Source organism: Schistocerca cancellata, chromosome 3 (genome assembly GCF_023864275.1).
Source record: "Schistocerca cancellata isolate TAMUIC-IGC-003103 chromosome 3, iqSchCanc2.1, whole genome shotgun sequence".
Lineage (NCBI taxonomy): Eukaryota > Metazoa > Arthropoda > Insecta > Orthoptera > Acrididae > Schistocerca > Schistocerca cancellata.
The window spans coordinates 792,127,997-792,145,476 of record NC_064628.1 but is presented as its reverse complement, the minus strand read 5'-3'; the positions used below and the strand labels follow the sequence as shown (position 1 = coordinate 792,145,476).

At 38.6% G+C, this 17,480-nt stretch overlaps 1 protein-coding gene across 1 annotated transcript in view; it reads right to left on the bottom strand.

Moving 5' to 3' along the window:
• Positions 1-17,480, bottom strand: part of LOC126176568 (dynein beta chain, ciliary) — a 790,269-nt gene that overhangs the window by 185,600 nt on the left and 587,189 nt on the right. The window contains exons 61-65 of the mRNA XM_049923728.1: positions 17,178-17,320; positions 13,774-13,943; positions 13,471-13,609; positions 10,120-10,284; positions 9,405-9,598 (exon numbers count right to left, since the gene is read on the bottom strand). Coding sequence (XP_049779685.1) covers positions 9,405-9,598; positions 10,120-10,284; positions 13,471-13,609; positions 13,774-13,943; positions 17,178-17,320 — 811 coding nt within the window. The remainder of the gene's footprint in view (positions 1-9,404; positions 9,599-10,119; positions 10,285-13,470; positions 13,610-13,773; positions 13,944-17,177; positions 17,321-17,480) is intronic.

The window sequence follows — 17,480 nt, the reverse complement described above, 5'->3', positions numbered from 1 at the left end:
AGATGTTGTTGAAAGACAGGTGAGGTATGAGTGGCGGCAACTTGAAATTAGCGGAGGTTGAGGCCTGGCAGATAACGAGAAGAGAGGATATACTGAAGGGCAAGTTCCCATCTCCGGAGTTCTGACAGGTTGGTGTTAGTGGGAAGTATCCAGATAACCCGGACGGTGTAACACTGTGCCAAGATGTGCTGGCCGTGCACCAAGGCATGTTTAGCCACAGGGTGATCCTCATTACCAACAAACACTGTCTGTGTCCATTCATGCGGATGGACAGTTTGTTGCTGGTCATTCCCACATAGAAAGCTTCACAGTGTAGGCAGGTCAGTTGGTAAATCACGTGGGTGCTTTCACACGTGGCTCTGCCTTTGATCGTGTACACCTTCCGGGTTACAGGACTGGAGTAGGTGGAGGTGGGAGGGTGCATGGGACAGGTTTTACACCGGGGGCAGTTGCAAGGGTAGGAGCCAGAGGGTAGGGAAGGTGGTTTGGGGATTTCATAGGGATGAACTAAGAGGTTACGAAGGTTAGGTGGACGGCGGAAAGACTTATTTCAGCATAGGTCAATAAGTGGTACCTCAGAACTGCTTGTGCTATTGATCTGCATATGAAGTCACTTCATGTACTCAATATTTACTGTTTCAACAATAAATCCTGAGTGAATTTGGAGCCTCTAAAAGTGTACATTCATTTTTTTCTTGCAATGTTTATATTAAAAAAAGATAAAGATACACAGATGTGAGTTAGTAATTCCTACCCATTACCTTGTACCCATTATAGTAATAGAAATTCTTCTGCGGAATAGAAGGAGTTGTCAAGGAGGGCAGCAGCAACAATTTCTTGCACAGGCACTGCTGGTTCCCTGTGTTGTATAAAAGGGCCAAGTTTCATTGTAGGGATCAGTTCTGGTGAGATTTAACAGTGTTCTCACTTAACAAGGGCAGTCAGATGGCTGCTGAAATATTGTATTAAGATGACTGTATGATACAGATGCAGACTCAACAGGAATATTATGAAATATACAGTGGTTAAAATCATAAGATTAACATCTTGGTATACATTTGTCACTTATGGAACTTGTTTTATCAGTGATCTGTAATGCTCTGGTGTTTTCTATTTCTTATTTCTTTTATGAGCTACAATTATGTCCATGACCATTGTGATATGTGTTAATTTGCTAGTGCCATTTCAGAGCTTTCAATCACATTAAACAACGGTTAATGCATCCTTTCCAAAAGAACAGGTGTGGTCTGCTGCTCTCAAATGTGAGTTCAGTGTTTTAACCACTGTATCATTTTGCTCAGTAACAAATATAACCATAAAATGTCATAGAGATAGAATTTGTACAAACATGACCTGCTTGAGAATGTCAACTGTACTGTGATCTCTAACTATACTTGCGGAACAACTATATAAGAAAGTATCACACAGCAACCCAATTGTGACTCAATTAATAATGTTCTAAATGGTTTGCCTTTAATGAAAAAAATTTTCCAAGGTCTTTTGTCGAGTATATTCATACAATTCAACTGATATTAAATATTTCTTTCATAATTTAATATGCACTACAAGCTGCGATTACAATGTGAAAGCTACTGAGTTTGTCCTGGTTTTACCTGTCTGAGCTACATCAATGAATACAAATCCAGAATTGCTTGCATCTGAAGCTTCTGACAATTTTCAATAACGGGTAACTATCATGGAAATCAGTACTGCATTCAATGGTGTAACTATTTGTTTCTTATTGAAGAAAGACATAATATCTAAAAAAAAATTCTCAAAAGTCATGGCGCTTTTAAAAAGGTATAACTGAATAGTTATCAGAATTGCAGAACTAAAGGACCTTGCACCTGTATCTACAGATTTTACAACTTCATTACTCATGATATTGTACAATGTCTTCATGTTTTAAGTTACGTGCTTTATTTTGAAATTCTGTAGCTTGAAAAAATATTGTAACTGACATCACCACTCCCTTCACAAAATATTGTCAAATGTACAACTTTCATTTTTGTATTCTAATAGTGTGATTAGATTTACTGAACTTAGTTGTAACCAAAATACATTTTTCTTATTGTATGGATAATCCAGGTCAATGTGGACCTGAGACTGCATGTGTTGTGTGGAGGTGGTGGTAAAGTGGCAAGTGGTTGGGATATTACTATTTACTGTGTTTACAATTATTCTGCATCTCAAATTTGAAAATCCACTTCATTATTTACATGTTACTCACTAGAAACTAGCAATTTATTTACAATGTTATGCTTGAAATACACTGAATTTGGTGTCACTTGCTTTCCTTTCGCTTCTGGGGCATAATCACTTAAATTTACTGTTTCTGATATCATTCACTTTTTTGCTGAGAGTAATTCTCATTGTCCTGAGAGTAGTTAAATGAATTTGGTCCTTTTTCTGTTTTACACCATTCCTTTGTTGCTTCTATATTCTTGGAGATGTCCATTCAATGGACTCCTGTGCAAGCTGCCATGCGGTCATTTGTATTAAGTTATTGGAGCTGTGTGTGCACAACACAACAGAGTGTGAAACAAGAATGAAGATGTTCATTTAAACATTCCTGAATAAACATTTTAATATTTCAGTGGAAACAGTTTTTGAAAATATTACAGAATAGGATAGCTAAAAAATCTACTCACCAAACAATTGCAGGGGAACACACATGTAAAGGTACTTAAATTGGCAAGCTTTTGGATCCAGTGGCTCCTTCTTCTGGCAGAAGGGTTGAAGTGGAGCTCCAAAAGCTTACAAATTTAAATATCTTTGTATGTGTGTTCTCCAGCCACAGCTTGGTGAGGAGATTTTTTTAACTCTCTAATTATATTTCATTTTCAAAAATTGATTATTTTCATTGATGTATTAGCCTGTGTGGCCATCATTCCTTCTTATGTAATTCCTTTGTCAGTCTTTGTTGCCATGTATCTTGTCAAACTGTCATCTTTTTTCTACCTTACATGCTATTCCGTTCATTTCTTTTTCTGTACCACCTATATTAACCAAAATCTTATCTCTATGAATCTTCTAATACTGATTTCCATCCACACAGGTTGGTATATTGTATTTACAAATTTGCATATAATACTCTGTTTATGGTTCATTAAACTGCAGGGCCTTCTCATGTTTGTTTTTCACTGATTTATTTGCAAATTTGACATCAATTTTCTCTCCCGTCCTCCATTTACTAACTTACACGCAATTCTTTCACATTGTTGTGCATTTGTTTCTCACAAAGTCTGATTGATTTTTACTGCTGTCACCTGCATTACTTTATTTATGAAACACAATAGTTTACATTTTCTCCGATGACTTTCTCCTTCTGTTTGCCCTGTTTTTAAAAATTTTGTCTGTTTTCACAACTTTCTCAATCAAATTTTTTTCCAATTATAATTTTTTTGTATCATATAAGTCACTTTTCTGGAGATAAATTCTCACCCATTGACTATTTCTTGTTAACTCTTGTCTGTTCTCACAATTTTTGTATGAATTTTCTGATTTTGTGATCATTTTCCTTGCTTTTCTTCCTTTCTATCTTTTTGCACCATCTGCTTCTTCTTTTTAGCCACTACTGCCTTCTCTAACACTCTCTTGCCATGATGAGTCCCTCTCTAATTACATCCATTTCTTTTGAAAACAATGCTTTTGCACTTTCAAAACTGAGATCCCACATTCAGTTTCTTGAAGACTGCTTGTGCCTGGGAATTATTCCCAAAGGCCTAACATTGAAAGCCCCTGTTTCTGGATGTAATACTACTTTACACCAGCCTCTTCTTCAGTTTCAAGTACAACAGCTCCTGCATTTACCCGGCTAATCTGTGACATATAAGCCTCATCTGCCAATTTCCACTCTCCTTCAACATCCTGCAGTTATCTGCCCCTCATGTATCCTCTGGCCTTGGGAGTGCCAGTCCTGACAAAACTCTACCATCTGGTGAGCAAGATGTATGAGACGGGCAAAATACCCTCAGACTTCAAGAAGAATATAATAATTCCAACCCCAAAGAAAGCAGGTGTTGACAGATGTGAAAATTACCAAACTATCAGTTTAATAAGTCACAGCTGCAAAATACTAATGCGAATTCTTTACAGACAAATGGAAAAACTGGTAGAAGCCGACCTCGGGGAAGATCAGTTTGGATTCCGTAGAAATATTGGAACACTTGAGGCAATACTGACCTTACGACTTATCGTAGAAGAAAGATTAAGGAAAGGCAAAGCTACATTTCTAGCATTTGTAGACTTAGAGAAAGCTTTTGACAATGTTGACTGGAATACTCTCTTTCAAATTCTAAATGTGGCAAGGGTAAAATACAGGGAGCGAAAGGCTATTTACAATTTGTACAGAAACCAGATGGCAGTTATAAGAGTCGAGGGGCATGAAAGGGAAGCAGTGGTTTGGAAGGGAGTGAGACAGGGTTGCAGCCTCTCCCCAATGTTATTCAATCTGTATATTGAGCAAGCAGTAAAGGAAACAAAAGAAAAATTCGGCGTAGGTATTAAAATCCATGGAGAAGAAATAAAAACTCGCCGATGACATTGTAATTCTATCAGAGACAGCAAAGGACTTGGAAGAGCAGTTGAACGGAATGGACATTGTCTTGAAACAAGGTTATAAGATGAACATCAACAAAAGCAAAATGAGGATAATGGAATGTAGTCAAATTAAGTCGGGTGATGCTGAGGGAATTAGATTAGGAAATGATACACTTAAAGTAGTACAGGAGTTTTGCTATTTGGGAAGCAAAATAACTGATGATGGTCGAAGTAGAGAGGATATAAAATGTAGACTGCCAATGGCAAGGAAAGCGTTTCTGAAGAAGAGAAATTTGTTAACATTGAGTATAGATTTAAGTGTCAGGAATTCGTTTCTGAAAGTATTTGTATGGAGTGTAGCCATGTATGGAAGTGAAACATGGACGATAAATAGTTTGGACAAGAAGAGAATAGAAGATTTCGAAATGTGGTGCTACAGAAGAATGCTGAAGATTAGATGGGTAGATCACATAACTAATGAGGTGGTACTGAATAGAATTGGGGAGAAGAGAAATTTGTGACACAACTTGAGTAGAAGAAGGAATCGATTGGTAGGACATATTCTGAGGCATCAAGGTATCACCAATTTAGTATTTGAGGGCAGCGTGGAGGGTAAAAATCGTAGAGGGAGACCAAGAGATGAATACACTAAGCAGATTCAGAAGGATGTGGGTTTCAGTAAGTACTGGGAGATAAAGAAGCTTGCACAGGATAGAGTAGCATGGAGAGCTGCATCAAACCAGTCTCAGGACTGAAGACCACAACAAAACAACATGTATCCTTGGATGGTATAATCAGTTAAGCCAATTTCCAAACTGCAACAACATGCCAGACTTCACCTCAAAAAGCTATTCCATCTTCTCCTAAACCATCTTAACAGTGGTGTTTCCCTTCTTGTCTCTCTGCAGCTCCATAAACTGCCTTACCATTAATCACCACTCCTCTCTTACAAACTGAGCTTGGCCGACCTTCTTAACATGCCCCAGCCTTCACCACTGCCTCCAAGATGAACAATAATTCATGATTACAAGGACCAGTCACAACAGTACAGTATTCTAAAGCTGTCATTTAAGGCCTCTCTCCTCCTGAATTATCTGTATTATCTAAGGGTATCATTTTCAGCCCTAAGCCTGCATTTAATCATGCTGCTTTGGTGAAGAACCTACTTTCTTTCAGACATAATGTCAACTGTAAATATCACTTTACAACCCAATCCCAAAATCTTTCCAACAACAAACCAGACATTGAACCCTACCTTGAACAGTTCCAACCACAAGCCCTACTTGATCCACCACCATTACATCAAAATAATCCCTTATGAGCTTTCCTAGAATTCTTCACATTCAGCATTGCTTCACAACCCTTCCTCAGGTCCCTACAACATGACCACAACTGTACCTCTGCAGAAATCCAGGCTCTTCATTCCCTAAAAACCAATGACTCCATTAATATCCTTCCAGTGGAAAAGGCATCTACTGCTGTGGTACTTGATCAATCGGAGTATATAAGCAAAGGTCTATGCCAAGCTGCCTGACACCTCTATGTACAACATCTGCCATTAAGATACCAGCCCTGTGATACAAACTGACCTGCAGCCCCTCCTTAAAAACTGAGGCCCCTCACAAGGATTAACATCTCAATCCACAGAACTTCTTATTCCACCCAAACCGTGCACCCTCACCCCCCTTTTATCTTCTCCGTAAGATCCACAACCCCATTACCCTGGCGCCCTATAATTGCTGGCTTCAAAGCACCCATCATACATATATCTGCCTTAGTCAATCAACATCTGCAACCCACAACACAAAGACTTTCCTCCTATATTAAAGACACCAACCATTTTCCAGATTATCTGAACTGTGCACCCTTCACACTCCCACCACACATCTTGCTTGTCACCATTGATACCACCTCCCTCTGCGCCAACATCCACCATGTAAATGATCTGTTGTTGTTGTTGTTGTTGTGGTCTTCAGTCCTGAGACTGGTTTGTTGCAGCTCTCCATGCTACTCTATCCTGTGCAAGCTTCTTAATCTCCCAGTATCTACTGCAACCTACATCCTTCTGAATCTGCTTAGTGTATTCATCTCTTGGTCACTGCTGAATATTTCCTCAGTCAGCACCCACCGGATCCAAACCTATGGCATCCCTCCTTCTCACCTTAATCAACTTTATACTTACCAACAACTATTTTACCTTCGTGGGGCAGACATACAAGCAGATCAGGGGCACAGCCATGGGAACCAAGATGCCTCCTTCTTATGCCAACCTTTTCATGAGTCACTTGAAGTGGGCTTTCCTGGGATCCATATGCCTTTGGCTCCTGGTTTGTTTTAGGTATGTAGACGACATCTTTATCATATTGACTGATGGTGAGGTTGGTCTGTTAAAATTCTTCAAATCTCTAAATACATTCTCCCAATTAAGTTTGACATGGTCCTATTCTGAATCTCATGCCACTCTCCTTTGCATTGTTCTTATCCTCACCAAAGATCAGCTACACACCTCTATTCACGTTAATCCTACTAACATGCAACAGTACTTGCATTTTGACAGTTGTCATCCTTTCCATGTCAAATGATTCCTCCCATACAGGCTTGGGATTCAAGGTAAATGTATATGTCCATATGCAGACTATTCACAGCATCCACCAGGCATAATTACTCCACCAACCTAGTTCAAAAGCAGATTTCCCAGGCCATTATATCCAATCCTGGTACTGTTGATCCCTCCAAAAAAACTCAGTGTTATCCTGGTCTTGAATGTATCTACCAGCAGAAATGATCATATGGCATTGCTGGCTGGGAACCCCCTTCCAAAGAAGTTCAGATGCCGAGTTCGAGTCTTATTACAATCAACGCCACATTGGGCAACTCGCATGCCGGTGATGAGGATGAAATAATGATGAGGACAACACAACACCCAGTCCATGAGCGGAGAAAATCTCCAACCTGACTGGGAATTGACCCTGGGTGCCTGCTACATGGCAGGCAAGCATGTAACCACTCAGCTAAGCAGGTGGACATCTACCGGCAACTTCAACCAAAGTCCTGTTCCTTCGCGCCTCTTCCTTCCCCTTCATTGCTTCTTCCAGAATGAATACCTTTATATGTGTGTTCTCCTGTAGTTGCTTGGTGAATAAATTTTTTTTAGATAGCCAATTCCTGGAGAAATTAATTTGAGCATAATCTATTTTTTCCCAAGAAATTATTGTCATCAATATTCTCAACATGTCTTCATTCCTTAAATGTTTATACAAGGTGCATTCAAGTTCTAAGGCCTCCGATTTTTTTTCTCCGGACTGGAAAGAGATAGAAACATGCGCATTGTTTTAAAATGAGGCCGCGTTCATTGTCATTATGTCCCAGACATGGCAGCACCGTACAGCACATGGAATTTTACCGCCAGCGGCGAGAATGAGAACTGTTTTAAATACTTAAAATGGCGACGTTTTCCTTACTTGAACAGAGTGCAATCATTCGTTTTCTGAATTTGCGTGGTGTGAAACCAATTGAAATTCATCGACAGTTGAAGGAGACATGTGGTGATGGAGTTATGGATGTGTCGAAAGTGCGTTCGTGGGTGCGACAGTTTAATGAAGGCAGAACATCATGTGACAACAAACCGAAACAACCTAGGGCTCGCACAGGCCGGTCTGACGACATGAACGAGAAAGTGGAGAGAATTGTTTTTGAGGGATCGCCGAATGACTGTTGAACAGATCGCCTCCAGAGTTGGCATTTCTGTGGGTTCTGTGCACACAATCCTGCATGACGACCTGAAAATGCGAAGAAAAGTGTCATCCAGGTGGGTGCCATGAATGCTGACGGACGACCACATGGCTGCCCGTGTGGCATGTTGCCAAGCAATGTTGACGCACAACGACAGCATGAATGGGACTTTCTTTTCATCGGTTGTGACAATGCATGAGACGTGGATGCCATTTTTCAATCCAGAAACAAAGTGCCAGTCAGCTCAATGGAAGCACACAGATTCACTGCCACCAAAAAAATTTCGGGTAACCGCCAGTGCTGAAAAAATGATGGTGTCCATGTTCTGGGACAGCAAGGGCATAATCCTTACCCATTGTGTTCCAAAGGGCACTATGGTAACAGGTGCATCCTACGAAAATGTTTTGAAGAACAAATTCCTTCCTGCACTGCTACAAAAACGCCCGGGAAGGGCTGCGCGTGTGCTGTTTCGCCAAGACAATGCACCCGCACATTGAGCTAACGTTACACAACAGTTTCTTCATGATAACAACTTTGAAGTGATTCCTCATGCTCCCTACTCACCTGCCCTGGCTCCTAGTGACTTTTGGCTTTTTCCAACAATGAAAGACACTCTCCGTGGCCGCACATTCACCAGCCGTGCTGCTATTGCCTCACGATTTTCCAGTGGTCAAAACAGACTCTTAGAGAAACCTTCGCCACTGCCATGGAATCATGGCGTCAGCGTTGTGAAAAATGTGTACGTCTGCAGGGTGATTACTTCAAGAAGTAACGCCAGTTTCATCGATTTCGGGTGAGAAGTTAATTAGAAAAAAAATCGGAGGCCTTAGAACTTGAATGCACCTCATATTGCTTTTAGATTCAGAAAAAGAACTCTGACTGTGTTGCATTTATCATTTATCCGTGTACTTGAAATTCCCTCTCTCTCAAATCAAATGGCTCGAAGCACTATGGGACTTAACATCTGAGGTCATCAGTCCCCTAGACCTAGAACTACTTAAACCTAACTAATCTAAGGACATAAAACACATTCATGCCCGAGGCAGGAATCGAACCTGCGACAGCACCCTCTCTCTCACACACACATTGTCACTCAGAGGTCAACTGTCATATATCAACCAACGTCTTACCTGCCTTTCTTTATCAAATTGCGGCCAAGAAGAGGATCCAGCACAGGATCGACATCTTCATCAATGTTCTCAAAGAGCAGTGTGGCTCCAGTTGTCAGAGCTTTCTCCACTACATCAAGATAGCCACGCTGGCCCAGGCGTAGAACAGTCAACTGCTCACCATACTTCTGCTTTATCCATTTCACTCCTTGCAACTGTTTGTGAAAAGGAAGTTACAATGTACAGTGCAGTATCTGAAAATACACTTTGTATGCATCTTACATAGTGTAAGTTCCAAGAAAAAAAATATTTATTACATATATAACGAGAATAAAAAAGATAAACTTTTGTGCTTAGCTTTGTTGTATTCAAATTTTATATTTGCTGTACAGATTTCTTTAAACATCATCATGGTGAGCTTATAGATGAAGAGTGATCTGTCACCTTAGATAATAAACAACGTGTGACAGAAATTTGAATAGTATCCTGGGAAAGATGGCAAGTAAGGTTTATATTAATACAAATGTAATCCCAGACAACAAATGTAACTAACAAACATAGTTGTCATTAATTTCAAATTATCTTCCAGGCTTGCAATAATGTAGAACACACGAAATTATAGAAAGTATAACAAAAAGAAAACTACTACCTTATATTGAAGCTAGCAGAAAGATACTTCCTTCATGGTGAATACTGACAAAAATTCAGTTAACTCCTTTAATAAAAAGAATCTCACCTGTGGGTCAATCATAAGTGGCCACCTGTCAGAATTTGTAAGAATTGTTGCATTCTCAGTGGACATCCGGTCACTGGGCAAACCTTCATTGTTCCAGACAGCCACCAATGCATCATCAGTCAGCAATGTTAATGGGTCCAACCCTTCTGTTATTGGTATAGGGGGCTGAAACAAAATTGCTCTTCATCCTTCATTGTAGTAGACACAGTTGATCATTACAGACAGTGACATTCAGTGATTTCTGAAATAATGGCCTAACAACAAATGACATTAATAGATTTAATACTGAGAGTGCACAAACTAAGGAGGGAAAGAAGAAAAGATATAGTTTAATCTCCAACTGATATCAAAGTCATCAGAAGAAGAGTTTGAATACAGCTAGACAAGCATGGGCTGTTACATTCATGGGAAGTGAGTTACGCTTGACCACATGAGACCATTATGAACTACATGATGTACAGAATTTCTATCATTTCTCTACGAGCACAAGGGAATCAGGTCAAAGACAAAACATCAGCACCTCCTCTATGGCAAGGAAAATGGTAGAGGCCTCAGTATGAACATAGAAAGATACACTGAATAAACCTGTTTCAGTGCACTGTGTATCACATATATGTATAATATCAGCTTCATGACTCTGGCACTGTATATAAATGACACAGTGATATTGACCTGCAAGATCACTTGTCAACCTTGCATGACATCACTTTAGGATTACCTGTGTCACTGGCCATCAAGTGGTACTCAGTATGGAACATAGTGCCACAGATCTCTGTAAAAGATTGGACCATCATCTGAAATGTTGGCAGCTCACCTGACAGATGACAGAAAAGTTTATTGGAGACCAAGAGCTTTCTGTCGTGTCCTCAAACTCTCGTCCAACACTGGTGCCTCACTTTGGCATCATATCTAGACTTTGGAGTAGAGGCTTATTAATGAATAATTAATATGTTTTTACATTAATTTTGGTTTTTTATTTTTTTGGGACAACACTGCAGTTGTTTTACATGTTCAGAACCAAATCTATGGTTTCACATGCCTGGTCACCAAGGAGAAACAGATCCAGACCAGATATCTTAACTACTCCAATAACTGGTTGATGGGAGAAGTTCAAAACATGGTTCTTTCCAATCATTTTTAAACTTGTGAAAATGGGGAGAACAACCAAAAGCATTTGATAAAATTGTACTGTGTGTCACACTAACATAACCAAACATGTGGTTATAACGATTTGGACACAGAGTAACAGGAAGTGTCATCACTATTTAATAATGTCAAATTAAAACTCAAAATAGGAGATGTTCCATTGTTGTCTCACTTTATCTCCATTCTGATGACAGAATGGATATGGAATAATATATGATTAAAGTAATCTACATTTTTGTTGGGAGCCTGCAAAGGAACTGAACATCAGGCTATAGTGTCATCTCCTACCTGATATACTGCATGGGGCAAAGCTTAAGAGATTCTAAAGTAGAAGAGAGATGTGATAATTCAAAAACTTCTATTTGTTCACATTACAACATTAATGAAGTATATAAATGATATGAGAACTAATAATAAATAAATGTCATATGACTAGGGCCTCCCGTTGGGTAGACCGTTTGCCGGGTGCAAGTCTTTTGATTTGATGCCACTTTGGTGACTTGCATGTTGAGGGGGATGAAATGAGGATGAGTAGGACAACACAACACTCGGTCCCTGAGTGGAGAAAATTTACAACCCAGCCGGGAATCGAATCCAGGCCTTTACGATTCACATTCTGTTGCTCTGACCACTCAGCTACCGGGGGGCAGACAAAACTAATAATACAATCAAAACAGAGAATGACAGATAAACAATTTTATATATAGCATAGTAAAATGTCCATGGGTTAAGGGTATGTCAGGTGTACAACAAGGAAATTAAGGAACGCTAAACACTGTACCATTTTCTGCTAGTGATATATATTACACGAGAAATCACAATGTCTTGAGAATGACAAAGTTTGAACTGTGACAAATAGTCATTATATTGTGTAAGTGACAAACAACTTATTTATCCAGCAGTGTCATTTTACACAATTTCAACTGGTGTTACAGATGTGCTGTTGTCTGTCCCACAATGTGGAGGTTACTGCTGCCATGTGAATTGCATGCTCAGATTTCTTTCAGTAAACATGCCTGTTTAGAAATGAGTGTTGCCTTCAGCTACAAATAGTTTATCAAAACAAATACTTTATGAGCAACTAATATTCTTTTCTGGTAGTTCTTGGTTGTAACTGGACAACTGTGATGGCTAAGCATACTTCAGTTGTTGTAGTCTACTGTCTACTAGATCTCATTATTGTACTGGAAAAATTTGTGGTGTGATTATGTCAGGTTATCTTTCTGGTGCCATAAGCATCAAGATCAGTCCCAGCTGCACAAAATTCTTAGTATTCTTGACAGTATCACGCAAGTTGAAAAGCCCACAAATTTCAGGAGATGTACTGACGCTTCAACTTTCATGCATAAATTGTTAGAAAGCAGAAGTATTCTTCTCCAAGAAGACATATGGGATTCAGTCAGTCAGTGACTCACATGATACTCATGCAGTTGACAATACATTGAGATTTGTAGTCAGATAAAAGCTGTCTTGGATAATATTTCTTAATGGCTTCTCCAAAGTATGTCTGATACAATTCCATAACACGTGCTTTTATTATGGTGAATGACAACTTTTTCCACAATTAATTCTGTACATGTGCTATAGTTTTATTTCTTTGGGTACTGTACCATTTATTTGTAACACAACAGGAAATGTATGTGATAAATTCTATTCATTTATATGTATCTTTCTTGGAATTGCAGTTTTACTGCATTTTTTGAAGCATCATTTTATGTAATAATTATCAACAGAAAACTGGTGATGAGGTGGAAATGTGATGGTGTACAGTTTGTGAGTCATCAGACTGTGTACCAATATCCTGAGTTTCATCTCAAACTGCTGTATAGTGCCTCATGAAGTGAGAGCAAGTAGCATTCTTCATGGTGATCAATTCATAAGATGGTCTTCATGCTGTTCAAGAGAAGAATACTGTGTTCTGTGATTAAGTTTTATATCGAATCTATTCCTTTCATTTCCACAGTCATCATTAACAACACAAACACAACACTACAATGTACTAGCATATCACACCATCATTCACATGACACAATTATAATTTTACTATCTCAAACCTCAGTAACAGCAAAGCACATATAAGATGGTGCAGAGGCACAGCTTTCAAAATCAAATAAAAATGAACAAGTATTGTAGCCGTGGACGAAAATCAAACAAAAAACTTACAATAGCATACCTTTTATTACAAACAATAACACTAAAATGTACCTCAAGTGTGCGCAGAAATGTCAACCACATCTTGTTAAGCAGATCAAGTCTGAACTGTTTAGTGAAGCAACCGACATAGGATATAAAAGCTGTAACCAGTAATACATCTCCAGGAAGAGTGGTCCCTTGTTTCATATAACTGTGAACAGTGAAAATGAACCATTACATAGAAAATGATGTGTAGTTATCACAACAGCAACTGATGATGTACAACAATACTCAGTAAAAAATTCTCAGAACAGATGTATGTAGACTGTATGTACAAGAAACAGGAAAATTCTAGCAGACAGATAAAGAACATACTTTGCAACAGCTTCTGCCCACCGCACATTTTCTGATGCTAAGCCTCCAACAAGTCGATTGGCCAACTCAATAGTGCGTGTTGTGGCATCTGCCTCTTGCTGACATCGTAACTTCTCAGCTGTTGCCTTCTCAAAGTCTGCTGTCAGTTGTGCGAGCTGCTCTTCAAGACTCTACAACAGATACACAAAAATAAGGCTGAAATCTTCTAAAAACAACTGACTAACATCTGAAACCTGCCACAGTTAACAGTTTTACAGCACTGTCTGAGTGAGCATAAAATTCCACTCAAGCCCATATGACCTAATTTTCTGCAAGATAAGTACAGATTGTCATTGACAGAATGCAAAACAAAAGCTGAAATGTTTAACTCCATTTTCAAATGTTCATTTATGAAGGAAAACACAGGAGAATTGCCCCAATGTAATCCTTGTACTACTAAAGAGATGAATGAAATAAATATTAGGAAAAAAAAGAAGGAAAAGGGCACAGGTCACATTTATTTACAAGGATAGTGGAAGTGATCCACAAAACTACCATCCAATATCCTTGACACTGATTTGTTGTACAATATTAGAACATATTCTGAGCTCAAACATAATGAGATATCTTGAACAGGATGACCTCAATGACAACCAGCATGGATTTTGAAAACATTGATCATATGAAACCCAATGCTCACTTTTCTCACATGACACACTAAAAGCTTTGGATTACGACAGTCAGGGTAAATGCAGTACTTCTCGATTTCCAAAAAGCTTTTGACTCAGTACCACACCTAAACTTACTGTCGAAAGTTCTATCATAAGGGGCATCAAGTGAAATTTGTGACTGGATTGAGTACGTTTTGGTGGGGAGGACACAGCATGTTATCTTCCATGGGGACTCATTGTCAGATGTAAAAGTAACTCCAGGTGTGTCCCAGAGAAGTGTGTTGGGACCATTGCTGTTCATGTTCTCTATTAATGACCTTGCAGACAATATTAATAGTAAGATCAGGTTTCTTGCAGATGATGCAGTTATCTATAATGAAGTACTATCTGAGAGAAGCTGCATAAATATTCAGTCAGATCTTGATAATGCTTATCCATTATGGATATTTTAGAACCGTGACTGTATATTAATGTAAATAATTTATACACAACTGCAACCAGTCACTTTTTTCAATAATAATGCTTTATTGCATTAACTGGTTTTTGAACCCTTTCAGGTTCATCTTCAGATGATTTCGGGAGGATCCGGGAAGTTACATCATTACTGGTCCCAAAATCATCTGAAGATGAACCTGAAAGGGTTCGAAAACCGGTTAATGTAATAAAGCATTATTACTGAAAAAAGTGACTGGTTGCAGTTGTGTATAACTTATTTACATAGATCTTGATAAGATTTCAAAATGATGCAGAGATTGGCAACTTGCTCTGCAAGTTCAGAAATGTAAATCTTGCACTTCACAAAACGATAAAACACAGTTTCCTATTACTATAATATCAATGAGTCACTGCTGGAATCAGGCAATTCATACAAGTACCTAGGTGTAAGAATTTACAGGGATATGAAATGGGATGATAACATAGGTTCAGTAATGGTAAAGTAGGTGGTGGTCTCCAGTTTATTGGTGAACACTGGGGAAGTGCAATCAGTCTACAACAGAAATTGCTTACAAATCACTCGTGTGACTGGTTCTAGAATGCTGCTCAAGTGTGTTGGACCCATAGCAGATATGACTAACAGGGGTATTGAACATATACAGAGAAGGGCAGCATGAATGGTCACCATGGGAGAATGTCACAGAGATACTGAAGGAATATGCTGCAATTTCCCGCCCCCCTCATGTATCGCTCAAACAGGGATCATGAGGACAAGATTAGAATAATTACTGCACACCCTCGAGGCAATCAATCATTCTTTCCATGCTCTGTAAATGAATGGACCACGAAAAAAAACAAATAACTGGCACAGTGGGACATACCCTCTGCCACACATCTCACACTGGATTGCAGAGTATAGATGTAGATTTAGATGTAGATAGTATAATGCATACACGCACCCCAGAACACTTTACTCTCATTTGATTCAGTGTCTAGTGACTGTCTGGTTACATTATATTTTCTTTACATTATTATGATTACATCTGCATGACATGACAGCATGTGGAGATCAATCATATGGCAATGAATTTTGACATAAAAGTAAAGGCACAAAGCACAAACAATTGGCAAGATTCATGGGCACAATGCAGTGGTTGTACAAAGAATGGAAGATTCATATTACCAGTACAAATAACGAACATCCACAGCATGTTACTAGAGTTCTAATAGAGGAACACTGTTATTTAATTCCAAAGAAGGTTTCAAAATGCATTATTAGTAGTGAGTATGATGCCATTTGTCATAACAGAGGCTAGTAAGTATAACCTTCATTATGAAATAGTTGATTTCATTCCACTTGATTTAGTCAATATTTCCTGAGTGAATTTTCACCCTGCAGCGGAGTGTGCACTGATATGAAACTCCCTGACAGATTAAAACCTCATACCAGACTGGGACTCAAACCCAGGACTTTCGCCTTACATGGGCAATTGCTCGAGCAACTGAGCAACCTGAGCATGACTCATGACCCATCCTTGCAGCTTCACTTCTGCCAGCACCTCATCGCCTATGTTTGTGGCTAAGCCATGTCTTCCCAGTATCCTTTTTCAGAAGTGCTAGTCACACAAGTTACTGAGGAGAACTTCTGTTAAGTCTAGAAGGTAGAAGATGAGGTACTGGCAGAAGCAAAGCTGTAAGGTTGGGTTAGGAGTTGGGCTTCGGTACTTCAGTTGGTAGACCACTTGTCCACATAAGGCAAAGTTCCTGTGTTCAAGTCCCGGTCCAGCACACGGTTTCAATCTGCCATGAAGTTTCAGTCAATATTTGTTGACAACTAACTATGTACTGTTGTTAATGAAGCCACCTAAACAATGGGTATAGTTCTCCAAGACTTCAAGATATTTTGAGAATTTAAAATTAAACTGTAAATTTCATGGTATGATATTTTAGAACAATGAGAGGATATGAAGAAAGTAATGTTGTAAACACAATACTTGTGTATTAACACAATCATCCAAGCTTGATTATTTAATACAGTTAATGTAAATATTATATCAGAGTGCATCAACAAGGATATAACTAAGAAATACACAAATATTAGAAAAATATCAGTTTTTTACCCCAAAAATGGAAAAAATGTTAATAATGTTTATAAATTTAGAAAATTTTAAAGGAGAAAGTATTTAAATTGATATTGGAAGTTTTACTATATTCTTTTTGAATATATTTTCTCATATATGACAAAATCAGCCCTCTGTAAACCATGACATATACAGTCAGGGGAAATTTACAGCAGTGTCAAAATAGTACATAACTTACTGCAACTTTTCGTTTGATTACACTGAGTTTGTCCTGTGCAGCTGCTAATTCTGCATTTGCCTGTGCCAGAGCCTTTCTCTTAGGTTCAACATCACAGTATACCTCATAGAATTTTATGATGTTGATAACCCACGCACAGAGACCTAGATCATAAAACAATGTTTAAAGTTTTGAGATGATTAATTACACTGAGTGTACAATAAAAGATCTCTTATATCTATCACACTACATAAATGTATACAAAATATGAAGTAATATATTGTCTGATTTATTCACAGATCAGTGAATTTGTACAATCATATG